General features: G+C 37.5%; 1 protein-coding gene across 1 annotated transcript in view; it reads right to left on the bottom strand.

The window, feature by feature from the left end:
- Nucleotides 1-595: 595 nt before the first annotated feature.
- Nucleotides 596-17027, bottom strand: part of LOC143732364 (uncharacterized) — a 31077-nt gene continuing 14645 nt past the window's right edge. Inside the window, exons 51-66 of the mRNA XM_077223361.1 lie at nt 16809-16898; nt 16573-16662; nt 7021-7188; nt 6666-6769; nt 6335-6393; nt 6093-6229; nt 5723-5914; nt 5337-5537; nt 5018-5188; nt 4616-4797; nt 3918-4088; nt 2290-3675; nt 1380-1421; nt 1234-1290; nt 1068-1146; nt 596-981 (exon numbers count right to left, since the gene is read on the bottom strand). Coding sequence (XP_077079476.1) covers nt 926-981; nt 1068-1146; nt 1234-1290; nt 1380-1421; nt 2290-3675; nt 3918-4088; nt 4616-4797; nt 5018-5188; nt 5337-5537; nt 5723-5914; nt 6093-6229; nt 6335-6393; nt 6666-6769; nt 7021-7188; nt 16573-16662; nt 16809-16898 — 3185 coding nt within the window. The 3' untranslated portion in view covers nt 596-925. The remainder of the gene's footprint in view (nt 982-1067; nt 1147-1233; nt 1291-1379; nt 1422-2289; nt 3676-3917; nt 4089-4615; nt 4798-5017; nt 5189-5336; nt 5538-5722; nt 5915-6092; nt 6230-6334; nt 6394-6665; nt 6770-7020; nt 7189-16572; nt 16663-16808; nt 16899-17027) is intronic.

The raw sequence follows: 17027 nt of genomic DNA, 5'->3' as shown, positions 1-17027 counted from the left end.
TTCTGGCCAGCCTAAGGCACACCTGTGCAATAATCATACTTGATATGCCACGGATTATCTCGGCAAAAGAGAAGTGCTAACTAATACAGATTTAGACAGATTTGTGAAAAATATTTGAGAGAAATTTGCCTTTTGTGTTCATAGAAAAAGTCTTAGATCTTTGAGTTCAGTTCATGAAAAATGGGGGCAAAAACAAAAGTGTTGCGTTTATAATTTTGTTTAGTGTATATATGCTTATGAATCAAGAATAAAACATTTATAGCTGTTTTCATAAACTGCCTATTCCTTTCTATCAATGCCTTACAAATAAAGAGTCAACTATTGACTAATGCTTAACTAATGATTCATAGCATGCAGTTATTATAAAGGTTTACCACCCACCAAATTGACATTACAGAGAAGTTTCATGCCGTGAGTTCCTTGAGGAAATAAAATAGAAAAAAATGCCTTATTGTTTTAATAATAAAAAAAACATTAAGTATGATTAATGTTTTTCTCTCTTCTAAAAAGAAAAACTTTCAAATCAGATTTCCCCCAAAATAATCAGGATGCTTGATTTGGCAAGGCCCCCTAATAATGAGAGTTGAAACAAGTGTTATTCATTGATGGATTTAATAGAGAGGAAGGATAAAGTGTTGGTACACTAAACAGTGTTCAAACAGAAACCAGAATTTAATTTCCATTTTCATAAAACAGTGTGTACAGGTTAAAAATAGATGTTTTTAATATAACTTGGCAAATCTGGTTGACCAATAGAAAACAGTATAGTACTGAATATTCAAGTTGTAGCATTCAGGAAGGGATTGTATAAAGAAGTCAAGACAGAAATCAAACACTCTCAGTAAGAAGTTGTGCCCAAGGCACTGCAATAGTGAAGCATTCAAACAGGAAATTAAGCCATCTGTCTGTCTGTCTGTCTGTCCAGCTAAGTGTTCAGAAACCTTTGGGCGCTGTTTGAGGAGTTTATATTTGCCCCAGCATCTGTAAAACATAAGATCATTACAATAAAAGTTCAGGCAATATGCACCAGAAATCAACGGAGTGGAGAACATTGACATTCAACTTACTCCTCCCTCTTCTCAGAATGTTGTTGAAAACATCTGTGAGAGTCGTTCTGTTGGATGAACTGTTGGGGGTGTCAAAGCGCTATGATAGGGAAAGATGGCATTGTGTTTTAAATAAACGTTTTTGCAGGAAAAACTTGACGGAAACAAATGAGGAAAATGTGTTTACATATGTGGTATGGGATCCAGTGAGTCTAGTGTATCTCGCTTTAAGTGTCTCCCGAACCTTTTGGGAAAAAATAAAGTATCTCAGACAACAAATAATTAAAACGTAATGTCAAGAACAGCTTATAAAGCAAGAAACTCAGCTCTTACCCTCTTTTCCATCAGTATTCCAATGACCAATATTAAGAAGCCCTGAAATTAGTGAACAGACCATACGAGTTAGTTGTTTTTTTCTAATAAACTGTAATAAGACTCTTTGATGGAATATTCCAGGATCAGTACAAGCATTTGTGGCATAATGTTGAATTCTTTAAAGTTGCGATGAAGCAACATCGGAGTGTAATAAATTGTGAAAATTGAGAAAAAAATGTAGTGTGGGGACTGAATCTATCGGTTGTTGATTGGACGGAGGCATGCCAAGTTGTTTAAATAATTTTAGCAGTTGTTTTATGGTTGTAGGGTTTACAGCATTGCCATGTTATCATGTCAACAAAGCAGTCATGTTAAAGGGATAGTTCACCCAAAAATGGTAATTGTCATCACTTACTCACCCTCCAGTTGTTCCAAACCTGTATGAATTTATTTCTTCTGTTGAACACAAAAGAAGATATTTAAAAAAGAATTGGTAACCAGACAGTTACTGGGCCCCATTGACTTCCATAGTATTTTATTAACTACTATGGAAGTCAATGGCTACCCTCAACTCTTTGATTACCAACATTCTTTAAAATATCTTCTTTTGTATTCAACAGAAGAAACAAACGCAAACAAGTTTGGAACAACATGAGGGCGAGTAAGTGATGACAAAATGTTAATTTTTGGCCGAACTGTCCCTTTACCACTCATATTGTTTACATCTTGTGGCTATACTATTGAAACTGTGAATATTTGAAACGTTATGGATTTGCCCATTCACTTGCTCAGTGCATGCCTCACAGTAAGCTTGAAATGTATTTTTGTGGTAATCAACACTCGATAGATAATTGAGCCTCACTACTGAACCAAGAATATCTTTAAATGAATCGATTCTTAAGATTTATATCTAAGTGATCATTTATACCTGCAAGGAGTTGAAGATTGTAAACAAGTAGTGGAGGGCCGAAGCTTTAGGCTGTAACATAATGCCCAATCCGAGACCCCATGTAATGCCGAAGAGGGGCGTCAAAATGGCCACACTTCTGAGAATGACCAACAAGATGTTCTTTTCATCTCTGCTGCTCTCTCCCACTCTTCCCCTGAGCATTTTCACCACGACTATAATCGCGACAATAATGTTGACAACCACAATGACCAGAGCTGGTATGACAAAAGCCAGAAGGGTCCTGGAAATGTCCCAGTTCAGCCAGCATGTCCCATTCTGTGTGACGTATTTTCGACTTCCGGCGGTGGAGGCGACGGTAATAACTGAGATGAGGAGAGGTGCGCCATAGCCCATGATGAAGGCAACCGCCATCATTACCGATGTGGAAATCTGAGAGAAGACCACGGTGGTGCGGTAGAGGAGCAGAAGGGCTGAGACCATCATCCAGAAGAAGAGGGCCAGGTAGAAGAAGTGGGTGAAAAACACTGCAGCGCTACACGAGTTAATATAGTCCTCCCCGGGCTTTGCGATAGCAGCCGCGATAATGAAGCATATGTCAGCGATCAGGAGAGAAAGAGCAATATTGACTAAGGATACATGCCGGATATATGACGTAGAGTTTCTGGATATTTCCTTCCAGATGATCATTTCGATGATCAGGCACACAACCAAGCTGGCTATCGAAATAGCAACACCAACGTACGTAATGACAGACAAGGCAAGATCTTCAGGAGCTTCAGGGGACATCAATATTGAAAATGAAGTGGTGTGATTACAACGACAAGTGACAGTTCCGCTTATCTGTATGACCTTACATCCTGTTGAGTCCCATCCTCCAGTCCTATTAAAAAGGTTAAATTCCCAGAAAACACATTGAGGGTTCCCTAATGTTACTGAATTATTGTTTCGAGCTACCGTATTACTGCGTTTTTCAAAGCTCAGCTCTATGTTGTTGATAGGTCTGCTTGTATTCACTACAACAATGAGTCCATTGATGACATTTTCCGTCTTATTTAGGTTATCTCTACGATTTCTTGCAGGCATAACGTTGCCCAAGGAAGAGAAGGCCACTGCTGTGATGGTAACATTTTTACGAGTGGATGTAATATCTGGGATGAATATTTCAGCGGTTGAGTTGAGCTTCAATACATCCCTAAAGTCTTCGGATGTTGTTACTTTTTTGAACAGGAATGAGTTGGATGGATTCGTTATGTTGAAATTTGTTTCTGATGTCGCTTTTATAACATTTTCAATGGAATTCAGGAGTTGAGAGCTGTTGCCTTGGCTTGCGGCATTTGAATTTAACTCTACCCATACAAGTTTCGCTGACTCTGATGAAATGACATCCACGATATTGAGGAAACTCTGGAAGATAAATGATGTAAGATTGGAAAATGTTAAAAGGCATCACATTAAGATTACCTAAAAATACATATTAGAGGCTCATCTTTAGCTTTTGCAGTTTCTCTTCTAAAAAAAAAAGACACCAGCATGAAATAAAAAAAATACTAGATTCACAGACACTTCCACTTTACAAGCTCATGTCAACTAGCGTGTGGCATATATAGAACTACAGCAAAGTAAAGCGATAATAAATATGAGCTTACCGTTAACATAACTTCATCCAGCATAACATTTTGGGAGACGCCTGCAATATTGTTTAGTATTCCCACAATTGTCGAAACTGTAGCTTGAGATTGAACTACATCTCTGCTATTGAGTGTGGTGGCATTTTTCACTTTAATCAGAAAATCTGATAAAGTTGTAGGATCCACAACCTTTTGAAAAAGAAAACAAAAAAAGGTTTAAGCAACAACAAAAGGGTTTGCTGTATTTTGCAAATGGAGTCAGATAATAACCGATAATTGTGTCATTAACAAATATCACTTTCCCTATTTCGTCTTTCAGGTCTACTTAACATACAAGCATTTACAAAAATTGGATACCTTTTAGAAGTTTTAAATAAAACAATAATTATTGGAGTTTTACAAGAAAATACTATTTGTCTTTCTACTACAGAATCTCACATTTAATGCAATGTGTTACTTGCCAATTATTTGTAATCATTTGTAAAATATACTAGCAATTTCTGAGTGAAAAGCTCAGAAGAGCTGAAGTGAAGAGCTGTGGGTGTAAACCTCACTGCCCTGATCTCAAGAGGCGCGATGGCGACTGACACTAGAGACTGCAATTTCTAGTGTACTTGTTAGCGCACCCGCCAGTTCGAGTCCCGTTTGGAGCGGGTCGAGTAGGACTGGACTTGTTACATAAGCAACATGGCAGGCAGTAAAACTGAAAAGCAAACCTCTGATTCCTTTTCCAGTGCATCAATGATACGAAGAACACATTTGTCCTTTACAGTTTTCCAAAATCCATTGGATTGACACACTCCTTCTCTGAAGCCAACTTTATTTTCCTCACAGTCTCCCACCGTAGGCGGATCACCAAATTTTCCAAAACCATACACTTTATCAAAGCATGTGACAGCTATGAAAAGAGGCAGAAAATTATGTATAGGCCTATACTAATTACTGATTTATAAAACATAATATTTGATATGAGTTAATAACATGATAACATATTGGTCTAGAGTTGTCCCTGTGGGTGAATGAACGCGTGCACCACTAAGGCACCACATCTATGGTACTCTGGACCCTGTGAATTTCAGTGACGGCCCAGAATTGGTGGAAACAGAATTTGAACTTACTGCTGTCTGAGGGTAGAGGGTTGTAAACCAATAGTTCCACAGCCCTTGAGCTGTATGAGAATCTAAGTAGATCTGTATTGTCCAATTTGCAGGTGAATATGGTTTTTTTCCCACATGAACTTTCACTCATGATATTAAACTGTTGTGTAATACATTTCAGTGTATCAGTTTCTGGAAATACAAGATGCAGATGAAAGACATCACAGATGTGGCTACTAATATACTTCAATTAAAAATGAATAAATAAAATTGTCCCATTGTGGTTTTAAGACTGAATTTGTAAAATTACAAAAGGACTGTTTCCAATTCTGACACTTACTGCTGCTCAGCCTTTTTTTGTCCTGCACCCACTCAATGGAGTAATCAGGATGCACACAGCAGACGAGCTCAACCAACTGATTTTCACATTTGTATGTCTTATTAGTAGATACTTGCATACTAGGATATGGCTTAATGTAGTCAATCCTGTCCCAAATAATATGCAGCCCTGTGGTTGTATTGTACACACATTCGTAACGACCTGCAAAAACAGACATACATTTCATTTCAGTTTCAAAGACATGAGAATGGTTAAAACAGATTTTCAGAGTGACGACAGTGGAGGAAGAGAGAGGGAGCTACATTTATGTTGCTGTTTCTTTTGTGATTGAGATAATATACTATATATTTCAGCAGCTTTGATCTGCCATGTGCGCAAAGACTCACCGTTATCTCTGATGGTAACACTCTTGACTCTGAGGGAGAGACGATCTAAATAAAACTCATAATGACTGCCTTGCTGTACGATTTCTCCTTGAAATTTCCAGTCTACATTTCCAATGTGGTTGGTGGCAGGGCAGGAGAGTATTATATCTTGTTCAGGAAAAACAGGATCTCTTAGTCGTAGGTTTGTGTTATCTGGAACATACAAGGACAGATATGGAGATTTTAGAGCTCCAAGAAGCATACAAATACTGCTGTGTTTAAATATTATTTTTAAATATACTGGTTATTGAACAACATGTCTTTTGTCTCTTGTATATCTGACATAATTTTGCATATTTCTTCTACAGAAAAGTACAGAATAATCTTTTACCAGTTTCAGCGACTGAAGTTGGATCAACGCTGAAATTGGCCGCTTTCATGTTGGTGTAAATTGCTTGGTTTATCTCCCCAGAAATCTGTATCACCTCAGCTGACGTAATAAAGAAGTCTACGATCACACTTCCAGGCCTGATCAAACAAAAACATATGAGAAAATGTCTATTATGCATTTGAACTAACAAAAGTACAATGATTACGTCAAAGCAAAAATCTTAGGGAGAAAAAATATCATACCTAAAACCAGTGACAGTAGCAGAGATGAAACCTTTTATACCCTTGTAGCTGCTATCGATCTACATGAAACAAAGTCGTGTCAGAATTGTAAAAATTAATTTCTTTTAATATTGTGTTCTTACAATGATGTTCTTACAGTTTTTGTTTATAAATGTTTAAATTTCAAGCACTTTTCTCTATACATTCATCTAATTACAGTCTCTTGACAAATAACACTGGAGTAAAACACATGAGCATTTTACTATATGGCTGAATTAATACCCTAACACAAGAACATTGATTATATTTCATTCAAATTGCATTTGGTACAAGATGTTTTTGTAACACTTACTGCTTTCTCAATATCTGATTTGTATTTCTTGAATTTGCCACTGTTCTGATTATTCAGGTTTGCGTCAAAAATATCGTCTATTGACATCGATATCTTACGTTTTACTGGAGTAAAAGAAAAAGAAAAAGCAATAAAAAAATGTTGATACAAGCAGATTTTATAAGCATGAAAAGACCATAACCCCATTAGGCCATAAGTTATAACTGGGATTTGCAAACAAGTATTGTTAAATGTAATGATGATCTTTACCATATTGATCTCATAGATATAGCTGTTGAAACTGATTGCATGACGGCAGACATTTTTTTCCAATATTTTGACCTTATACTCACTCAAGAGTGTAATCAGTACTTACCAAACGTTGGTGTTGGTATTGTTGTTACCGGTGTTGCTGTTGGTGGATTTGTTGTTATTGGTTTTGTTGTTGGTGGCGGAGCTGTTGATGGATTTGTTGTTAGTAGAGCTGTTGTTGCTTTTGTTGTTAGTACGATTGCTGTTGGTGGTTTTGTTGTGGTAGATTGACCTAAGCATAGAGGGTTTATTTTTCCATTAAAATATGTACATTCCATATATTAATATGTAATTACAAACTTAAAATGTTGTCCCCCTGAAATTAAAATTGACGTTTTCTGGCTGTTAGTATGAATATGTTTGTGCTCCAAAACAAAGACAAAATCTGCATTTAGAGGATATATGCATTTAAAATGTAGAGTCTCTCTCTACCACTAATAAGGATCAGCAATGTTGACATCATTCATAGAAAACCAAAACAATCCAAGGCTTTTATTTAGTACAGTGCCTATATTAACAAATAAACAGACATCATCTGAATTAAATATTCCATCACAGTTTAGTAGTAATGAGAAAGAAAAAACTCAAGAAAAAATACACTGTTTTACAACTAGCCTATAGGACGGGAAGAGTTAAACTTATCATTGGATCTAAACCAGCAACATTTTTACTAGTTCATAGCCACTAAAATACTGAGAGAGTTCGAAGAGCCTCTTCTTAATATTATTAACTCGTCTTTGTCTCTAAGGCACGTCCCAAGACCGTTCAAGCCTCTCATTAATGGGCCTGTTACACCTGGTTACTTTATGCGTTTTTTTATTTAAATTCGATCATTCCGTACCAACCACTTAAGAAGGTTGTCTCAGAGATGTATTCCAGATGAAACGGGACAGATGTAAATGCATCTGGTTTTTGAAACCACAGATTTTACTCCTCCCAAAATAAAAACACACAAAAAAAAACGTGTAAGAGCATGCTATTAGATACTTTCTGTGTATCTCTTCAGCAAGCCAAAGCGCAAACTCACGCAAATGAAACAGAAAGTCGCAGACGTTCAAAACACAATCATCTTCATTAAATGTAGTGAGACTAAATGATCTTACCCTTTCTTTAATCTTGAAATTAGCTGATGATAAATGAAATGCAGCTAATCTGTTGCTTTCGCTGATGTGAACTCCCGTTAAATTTGCATATAGTGAGGTAATTGAAGATCGGATTTATATTCGCTTTATGTGGGCAAATGTAAATTGGACGTTTTAACAAATCATAGCTATCCGATCAGTAAAAACGCATGAAAGGACCAGGTGTAAACAGGCCCAAGAAACCACAATTAGATCGAAATGAATTAGCAAATTACAGACCCATTTCAAATCTTCCATTTATGTCTAAAATACTAGAACAAGTTGTGTCCGCTCAATTGTGCTCCTTGCAAAAAATTATATCAATAAAAAATTTCAATCTGGATTCAGCCCCATTATAGCACATGAAAACTACTAGTTAAAATTACAAAGTACTTCTAGCTTCTAACCAAGGCTGTATCTCAATACTAGTTTTACTTGATCTTAGTGCTATGTTCAAACTATAGATCGACTACAAAATTACACTGGTATTCAGGGACAGGCATTAAGGTTGTTTTAGATAGTACCTATAAAACTGTTACCATTTTGTCTATTTAAACAGGTACAAATCTAAGATAACACCAGTAAATTATGTAGTGCCACAAGGATCTGTGTTAGGCCCTTTGCTATTTTCAATATATATACAGCCACTTGGTAATATTATAAGAAAACATGGAATTAGTTTCCACTGTTGTGCCGATGATACTTATATTTCAGACCAGATGAAAACTCTAAATTATCCAAGTTTGCAGAGTGTGTTAAAGATATAAAATATTGGATGACCTGTAATTTTCTTCTGTTAAATTCAGATAAGACTGAGATTTTACTCATTGGACCAGAAACCTGTACACAGAATCTCTTCGAATACAATTTGCATTTAGAAGGATGTACTGTTACTTCATCCTCTACAGATAAAGACCTGGGTGTTATATTAGACAACATATGATTGTCTTTCGAAAATCATGTCATATGTTCCAAAAACAGCCTTCTTCCACCTCAGAAACATCGCTAAGCTATGGAACATGCTATCTGTTTCTGATGCAGAAAAGTTAGTTCATGCATTCATGACCTCAAGACTAGATTAGTGTAATGCATTACTACTAGGGGTGTGACGAGACACGTATCTCACGAGACGAGACGAGACACGAGATTGGGTTCACGAGAACGAGACGAGACAAGATTTTTTTCAGAAATCCTCAATGACAAAATTCAAGACTGGAAAAATTTTCTGCAGGTGCATTTTGAAATGTTTTAACATTTAACTAATAGTCTTCTAATGCATGTAATTTTAGGTCTACTTAATGAGTATGAATTATCAAATGCCTTGAAAGAAAACAATATGCGATATTTTACTTTCATTTTTAAATTCGTGATCGCGTAGCCTAGAAATCTAGACGCACCCTAGCGGCAGCAAAATGTATTTTGCAGCCAGTGCAGTGTAGCAACGTTGGCTTTCGAGCTGGAAAAACCAAACTCTAGTCAGGCCAATCACATCGTGTATAGAGTTGGCGGGCTTTACATAATGACGGCAGAGTTGTGACGGTTCCGTGTGAATTCCCTGCTACTTGAAAACAAAGAAGATGACCGCTGCTGCTGGCGAACAGCGGTCTTTTGAATCGGCAGTGGGCGAGATCACACAGACCAAAACAAAAACCGACTGACAACACGGAACATGTAAAATAACAAGTAAAATAACTGGCTGTAGAAGTGTTTTTCAGAGAAACGAGTATGTGAACTTAGCATGTTTCCTAAATATCTGCAAACATAATATGGTATTTGTATGCTTTAGTATAGTATAAAAGTTACATACAGCACCTTTAAGTTCCTTATCAATTACAAAATATTGCTACTGGCCTATAAGGCCCTAAACGGTTAGGTCCTGTGTATTTAACCAATCTTTTATCGCCCTACAATCCATCATTCTCTGTAAGGTGACAAACCTCTGGGCTTTTGGAAGTACCTAGGTCCACTAAAGGAGGGAGAGTGTTTTTGCATTTGGCTCCTAAACTCTGGAATAGCCTTCCTGATAATGTTTGGGGCTCAGACTCAGTCTCACAGTTTAGTCTAGATTAAAGACACATCTCTGTAGCTAAGCATTAACATAATGCATATCATAACCTTGTACTCCAGTTGTATCTGTTCAAATGCACATGATTAGCTTTATTTAATGTTATGAACAGCAGCTACGCTAATTATTTTCCATTTGCTTTATCCCAGGATGCCCATCTCGGGATGCCTGAGGTAACTAGAGAGTATGTCAGCTCCAGTTTGTTTCCAGCCTCTTATGAAGGCACATCTCACGATCTGATCCTATTTTCACTTTTTCTCAGCATTATTGCCATTTGAGTATTACTGATAACATCATAGAGAGCAGCAGGTCTAATAAGTTGCATTCGCACTTATCCACAGATCTATTTTAACATATCAGATGTTTTGCGCTGTCCAACACATAATTGACTGTGTTTACATTAATTTCACATCATAAAATCATTTGGAAATGTAAGTGGATTTGTTGTGGGGAATTACCATTTTAAAAACAAATTTACAAGCAATACAAATAAGAACAATAATGTGAAATAAACAAAATATAAAATAAATAATATAAACTGGAGTCTGATTTAGCACACACAGAAACATTTGTCCTACATGAAGAGGTTTGTAGGATCACCTACTTGTTACTGTTGTTGAGGTAGACATCAGAGCACTTGTCACGGCTGTCGTGCTCTGTTGTGTTTGGGGCTGAAGGGAAAGTGAAGGGGGTGGATTGGAATCCACTGCTGCTTCAATGTATATGTAATGAATGATTATAATTAAGGTATTAATCAATATTTTTCCTTCTAAATATCAAATGAGTTGAATGACTTCTCTGGAGATTTTACTTTATTTATATAAGTTACCAGTGTGATTACTGAAATGTTCTTTTCATGTATTCTTTAATGTCTGTATTTGATATCTGAATGCAGTGCTTGCTTATTTAACCCAGCTTCCAGAAATGAAATAGGGACTTGTTTTGTGTTTGAGAAAGGTCTTCAATGTGTTAAAACATATAGGGGTCATTGAAGCCAATAGTTTAAGGGGCCATTTCTTTGTTAAAGCCTTTCTTTCCAGTTAGACTAAAGTTTAGCTATCCTTGAGAGAAAGAACGCATTATCTTGATGTTTTGAGAGGACTCTCCTGTTTATAGTGAGAGCCTGGCCAAATCCAACCTTGGAAAAGCTGTGTGTCGGTGTGTGTGTTAGTCTTCTTGGTTACAGGTTAAGGAACCACTGGCATTATTGGAGATTGACTGAGTTGTTGTTCTGGACATGCTGGCGCCCAGCAACCCAAATCAGCGACCTGGAAGGTCATGACGTGCCTAACTTCAGCTGCATAATCGATGGAGATATGCTTCAGTCTATCTGTATATGTGTGGAAAATTACTGTGTTTATCTATTTCATAGCCAATGAGAATCATTCATCCTGTAAGCAATGACGTAGCTTAGACCTTGGAAATCGTATAACTGCCTTGATCTTTGTAACTGTAAGCGGGGCGGCCTACGAACTCCTGTGCGAGTATTGAAGCTGACTTCTGCTGATGAAACTGCAAACTATCTTCAGTAAATATTTTCTTTAATTTTTTATAATTCTGACTCTGGGTCTTCATTCTTCATATCTGGTTCTGGGTCTTTAACTGTACACCCCCTAACAGTTTGGTGGAGGATGCGGCGGGCAATCATTCCGTGGTGACATCTCTGGCAAATCAACACACAAGGTAGTAAGCTTTTATTAATTGTTAGGGCTGTCTGACTGGAAGAGATTTTGAAGGAGAGCGGGAGAGCCTTCACTCCGATGAGGCGAGTGAAGGAGTAAGTTGTACTGCTGAGAGGATAAGAAGTCGCTGAGAGCGTCGTTAAGGGTAACGGCAGCAGACAGCGCAAGCGAAGCGTGCTCTGTGGGGGCCCCGCTGGGCATTAATGGTGTAGCACCACCCCAGCAGAGTACGTCCCTGGACGGGAGGTCCAGTGGCACCGTAAACCTGCTCAATCTCTTCCATCTCAGATAGGGGATCCCCGAATTTAGTGAATCAGGCAGTTAGGGATACTAACAAAAATAGGGTTGTTTGCCAGGGATGCATCAGGAACGATCCCGAGAGAAAAAAAAAAAAAGTTGTGACCCAAATTGGCATGGACTGTGTATGTAACTGTGATTTTGGAGTATACTCTGCAGTTTCATCACGAAGAAGCCAAGCTGTGTTGTTCAAAGATCGCCGCCTACATTACTGCAATGACTTCAGGTGAGTTTGAACTGTTATTAAGATATGGCAGACAAACTGAGTAACTTGATCAGTAACCTGAACAGTCCTGAAACTAATAGTGAGACAGAAAAGAGCGAAAGCTGTAAGCAGCTGTGCTCTGAAGCCCTCACTTCAGAGAAATTTGCAGAAATTATTAAGTAAATGGTTGTCTTGATAAGTTTTGCTTCTGTTTGGAAATTTAAACAACAACTTGACTGGCTACAAACAAACAAAGAAACAGAAAAATTTAAATGTTTAGCCTTGTATTGCTTACGATGATTACAAAAAGCAAGTGTATTAAATTATGGGTCGAAGATCATTTCCTTGGACAAGTGTGACTAAAGTTAAACAGAAACTTTGAAAAAAAAAAAAAACCTTAGAGAATGTTGAGTGATTTTCAGTGCAGCTTATCAAAATTAATGTGCTGCCAATGATAATGATGAAGATTATGATTCGGCTATTGTGATTGAATCCGCCACTGGTGGACTGTAAAAGAATACAGAGAACTGCTTATCAGCTCGGTTTGCATTCTTGTTTGGGACACACTGCTTCAAGAGTGTGCAGTAAGTTGGAGCCGACAGAGAGTGTTTTAATTGTGGTCAGCAGGACCATCTAACATGTAAATGTAAATGCCCACTGAGAAGGTGTTTGAAAATGTGATAGTGACACATTTCTGGTAATAATGTGGGTTTGAAAGTAGATCAGTGTTTATATAACGATATTAAAGTTTTCGTCTGAGAAAGAGTAAGAGATAAAAACAAGGTCAAAAGATTGAAGTCTTAAAGTGAATCCTTTTGAAGAAAAGATCTATAATAGTAATTTTTATAAGTGAACTGATGAATACAGGTTAATGTAAAATTACAGATAATGACTAAAAAAAATGAGTTGCAAATTGTAAAAGTAACTAAAAGGATGATTTAAAATGATAACTGCAAAAGATGTATGTGTATCAAAATGTATCATAAGCAGAGCGTGATAGCCTCGTAAAAGTTAGTGTGAATCCTAACTGGAGATTGATAAACTCCTAGGAAAAAAAAAAAAAAAGAAAAATATTTTTAAGTCAGATATTAAACTATGGTAATTGAGAAATTAACAACTAAAATCGAGTACAGTAGTACGGTTGCTAAAATGTAAAATGTGTAGAAAGGCATTTGATTAAACAAACAGCTTGAAAAGTGTTGACCAGGAAAGAACTAGAATCTGATGTTTTACTTTCAAAAGATATGCTTGTGATTTGGCTGAAACAGTTTACTTATCTGAATCTGGTGTGTGCTGTCGCTGAAAGTGCCAGTGCGACAGACTCAATCTGAGTGGAAATTTGTTATGTCTAAATTCCCTGATGTATGGGCAAAAGACAACTATAAAATTATGTTTATTTGAAAACGTATGTAATTTCTGGCAAAGAGGCCTTACGCTGGGCTAGAGTTAAAATATGGTAGATAAAGTTTGATGTTAGAAGTTTATGAGAGGGCAGTGTACCAGTCTTGAATGCCTCAGAGTCTCTCTCATTCAATGTCAGCTAAAAGCTGTTATCTGAGCCTGTGTCATAAGTGATAATAAGCTATTTATAGTAAAGCACAGTGTTTCAGTTGAAAACCATAGACACAGAGATGTTAAAAGAAATCATTACCATTCAGAGGGCAATTTGTATTTAAATGTTAAAATTGTTAAAAGTAAAACTGAATGACTTTAAAGAAGTCTTCAAAATAATGCAGACCTTACAAGATAGAAGTGACGTTTTTGATTAATTTATTTTAGGACCAGTAACTTCTTTGTCTCATTTTAGTGTCCACCATGGAACAGGGCCGATGGCTCCGGCTACAGATGTAACAGTACACTGAATAGACGGATGTGAACTAAATTCACTGAATCTAAGCAGTGCTAGGTTGCTGCTTTTAAGATGTTAAAAGGATTTTAGTGATTAAATACTGCTGTTATTAACCTGTCTTCCTGCGTTAACACTATTAGGCAGTCCAAAATGGCTCTGGTGACTCTTGAATGTGCCTTTCCTAAGCTCCAGAAAACAACTGACTATGTTGGAGAAAACTGATTTGGTAATGGGAGCAACCCAGAATCATTCATCCTGTAAGCAATGACGTAGCTTAGACCTTGGAAATCGTATAACTGCTGTGATCTTTGTAACTGTAAGCGGGGCGGCCTACGAACTCCTGTGCGAGTATTGAAGCTGACTTCTGCTGATGAAACTGCAAACTATCTTCAGTAAATATTTTCTTTAATTTTTTATAATTCTGACTCTGGGTCTTCATTCTTCATATCTGGTCCTGGGTCTTTAACTGTACACCCCCTAACAAAAGTAAAGTCTGAAAAGCAAGGGTTTTGATGATCAGAAAAGTACAAGCTTGATGGTCAAGAATTAAGGATAGTCTGGTACCTAGTCAAAGTCTCGGTTACTACTTTAACTTCTGTTCCCTGATAGAGGGAACAAGACGTTGTGTCGAGACAGAGGCAGCTTTGCCTGCCACCAAAGTAAAAAGGGCTCTGTTGAACCTGGGCGGGTGCCTGGCGAACTGAAACGCATAGCCGAGTCTGGCTGTCCTGTTGTGCCAGCAAGATGGGTTGGGAAGCGCTAACCAGACCTGAATGTGTCGCACTGACCTGTGTGGGGCTTTGTGTGAGTCGAGACCTGAGATGAGGAGGCGACAATCTCGCATCCAGTATGCTTGAGCTGCAGTCTGTGTGACCCAGGGAACGAGGAAGCGGAAGAGATGTTGTTCCTGGGTCACCATGGTGGACGTTGCCTTACTGGGAGTGCGCGCCGTGACCTTCGTCGCTCGGAGAGCAAAGTTGGTCACCAAGTTAAGGGGAGCTCTCTGCACTTATCTGTGCTTTAGAGAGGGGGGGGGGGGGGGGGGAGGGGGGGGAGACCGCTGCAATACGCCGTGTACACCAGGTTTGGTAGAAGATTCCCTTGTATAGATGAATGAATGAATGAAATAGAGATCTGCACGGGCTTTAAACTGAAGGCCGAACCCGGCCCGTACCCGAAATCATTTAACCCAACCCATCCCGACCCGAAACCGAGGTCTGTTTCTCATAGAAATACCTTTTTTGTTGTTGCAATAAGCTGTATTTTATGATTGCTTGCAACGATAATTAAACACATATGTACAAACACCGTTTCACCAAGGCACAGCGGCCCCCTCAGCAGTCAGCACACAAGAAAAAAGAGAAAAAGCACGGACTTACTAATTACGAAACTTTGATGTGGTTGAACAGGTGAAAGTCACAAATTCCTCTGGAACTCAAACATATAACTTGAAAACAAAGTTTGTGCAGTTGCCAAAAATGTAACCTTTCATTGAAGTAAAATAATTGAAAGTGCAGGGGAAATCACATTATGAAATAAATGTTTTTCTCCAAAACACATTGGCCACAATTATTGGCACCCTTTTATTAAATACTTTTTACAATCTCCTCTTGACAAGATAACAGCTCGGAGTTTTCTCCTATAATGCCTGCTGAGTTTGGAGAACACCTGACAAGAGAACAGAGACCATTCCTCCATACAGAATCTCACTACTGACAACTACTGTACAATAAGTAAAAATGATAAGTGAATCGTGATAAACGCATCTCTGAAGGTTTTGTTTTTTGGTGACGTACCATGTAATGACAATTTTATGAACACTGACTTGTTTGTACTGTTGGAGAAGACGCTGGAGCAACACTATCAAGGACCAAAGTGTGTTTTTAAGTTTTTTTGCTGCCTGTTTGATTAGGATTGTAGGTCTTTTGACATTTGTGAAAACAAGACTTTTGTTTAAGTGGAAACATGTTTTTTAAGAATCTAAGCTTCTAATACTAATCTAATCTAAATGAGGAGCACTGCTAAACACACGACAGCTGATTTTAGTTGTGTGTGTATGTAATATCTATGTGTTACAGTATATCAAACCAGAACTCCAGTATTTTCACATGTGTTGCCGGTTTTGTTGTAGCAATAATAATTGCTGTTGAAACAATTGTGGTAGAGGTCAATAAAGTCAAACCTATACTATAACCAAAGCAAACTTGTCATACATATAACAAAAATCTTGAAAGCTTTGTATGATCACATGCCTGGTCTTTTTTGTTATTGGAGTAGATAAAGAACTTATTGATGTACTGTCAGTTGTGTTTGGGATCAGGGTTGAAAGGCTAAAATCTTTTTAAGATTCTAGTTGTTGGTGACAACGCCATATGAATAAATTATATAAACACTTACTCGTTTGTACTGTTGGAGTAGATGCTGGAGCGCTTGTTATTGTTGTACTGTCAGTTGGGTTTGGGATCGGGGTTGAACGGCTTGTAACATCTACAAAATCAAAAATTAAAAAGAGGTATTGTATATCTTCTGGCAACTACTGAACAATAAGTAAACATGATAAGTGATAAACACATCTCTGAAGGTTTTAATATTTGGTGACATACCATGTTAATAAAAATTATATGATCACTTACTTGTTTGTACTGTTTGAGTAGATGCTGGAGCGCTTGTTATTGTTGTACTGTCAGTTGTGTTTGGGATCAGGGTTGAACGACTTGTAACATCTACAAAATCAAAAATCAAAAAGAGGTAATGGATATATCTTCTGGCAACTACTGAACAGTAAGTAAACAATTAGTAAATCGTGATAAACGCACCTCTGAAGGTTTTGGTGACGAACCATGTAAAAACAT

The sequence above is a fragment of the Siphateles boraxobius genome, unplaced genomic scaffold (assembly GCF_051911475.1).
Source record: "Siphateles boraxobius isolate OS27281-9 unplaced genomic scaffold, OSU_SipBor_1 9, whole genome shotgun sequence".
In the NCBI taxonomy this organism is placed as follows: domain Eukaryota; kingdom Metazoa; phylum Chordata; class Actinopteri; order Cypriniformes; family Leuciscidae; genus Siphateles; species Siphateles boraxobius.
The sequence above is the reverse complement of the archived record's forward strand: the minus strand, read 5'-3'. Positions and strand labels throughout refer to the sequence as shown.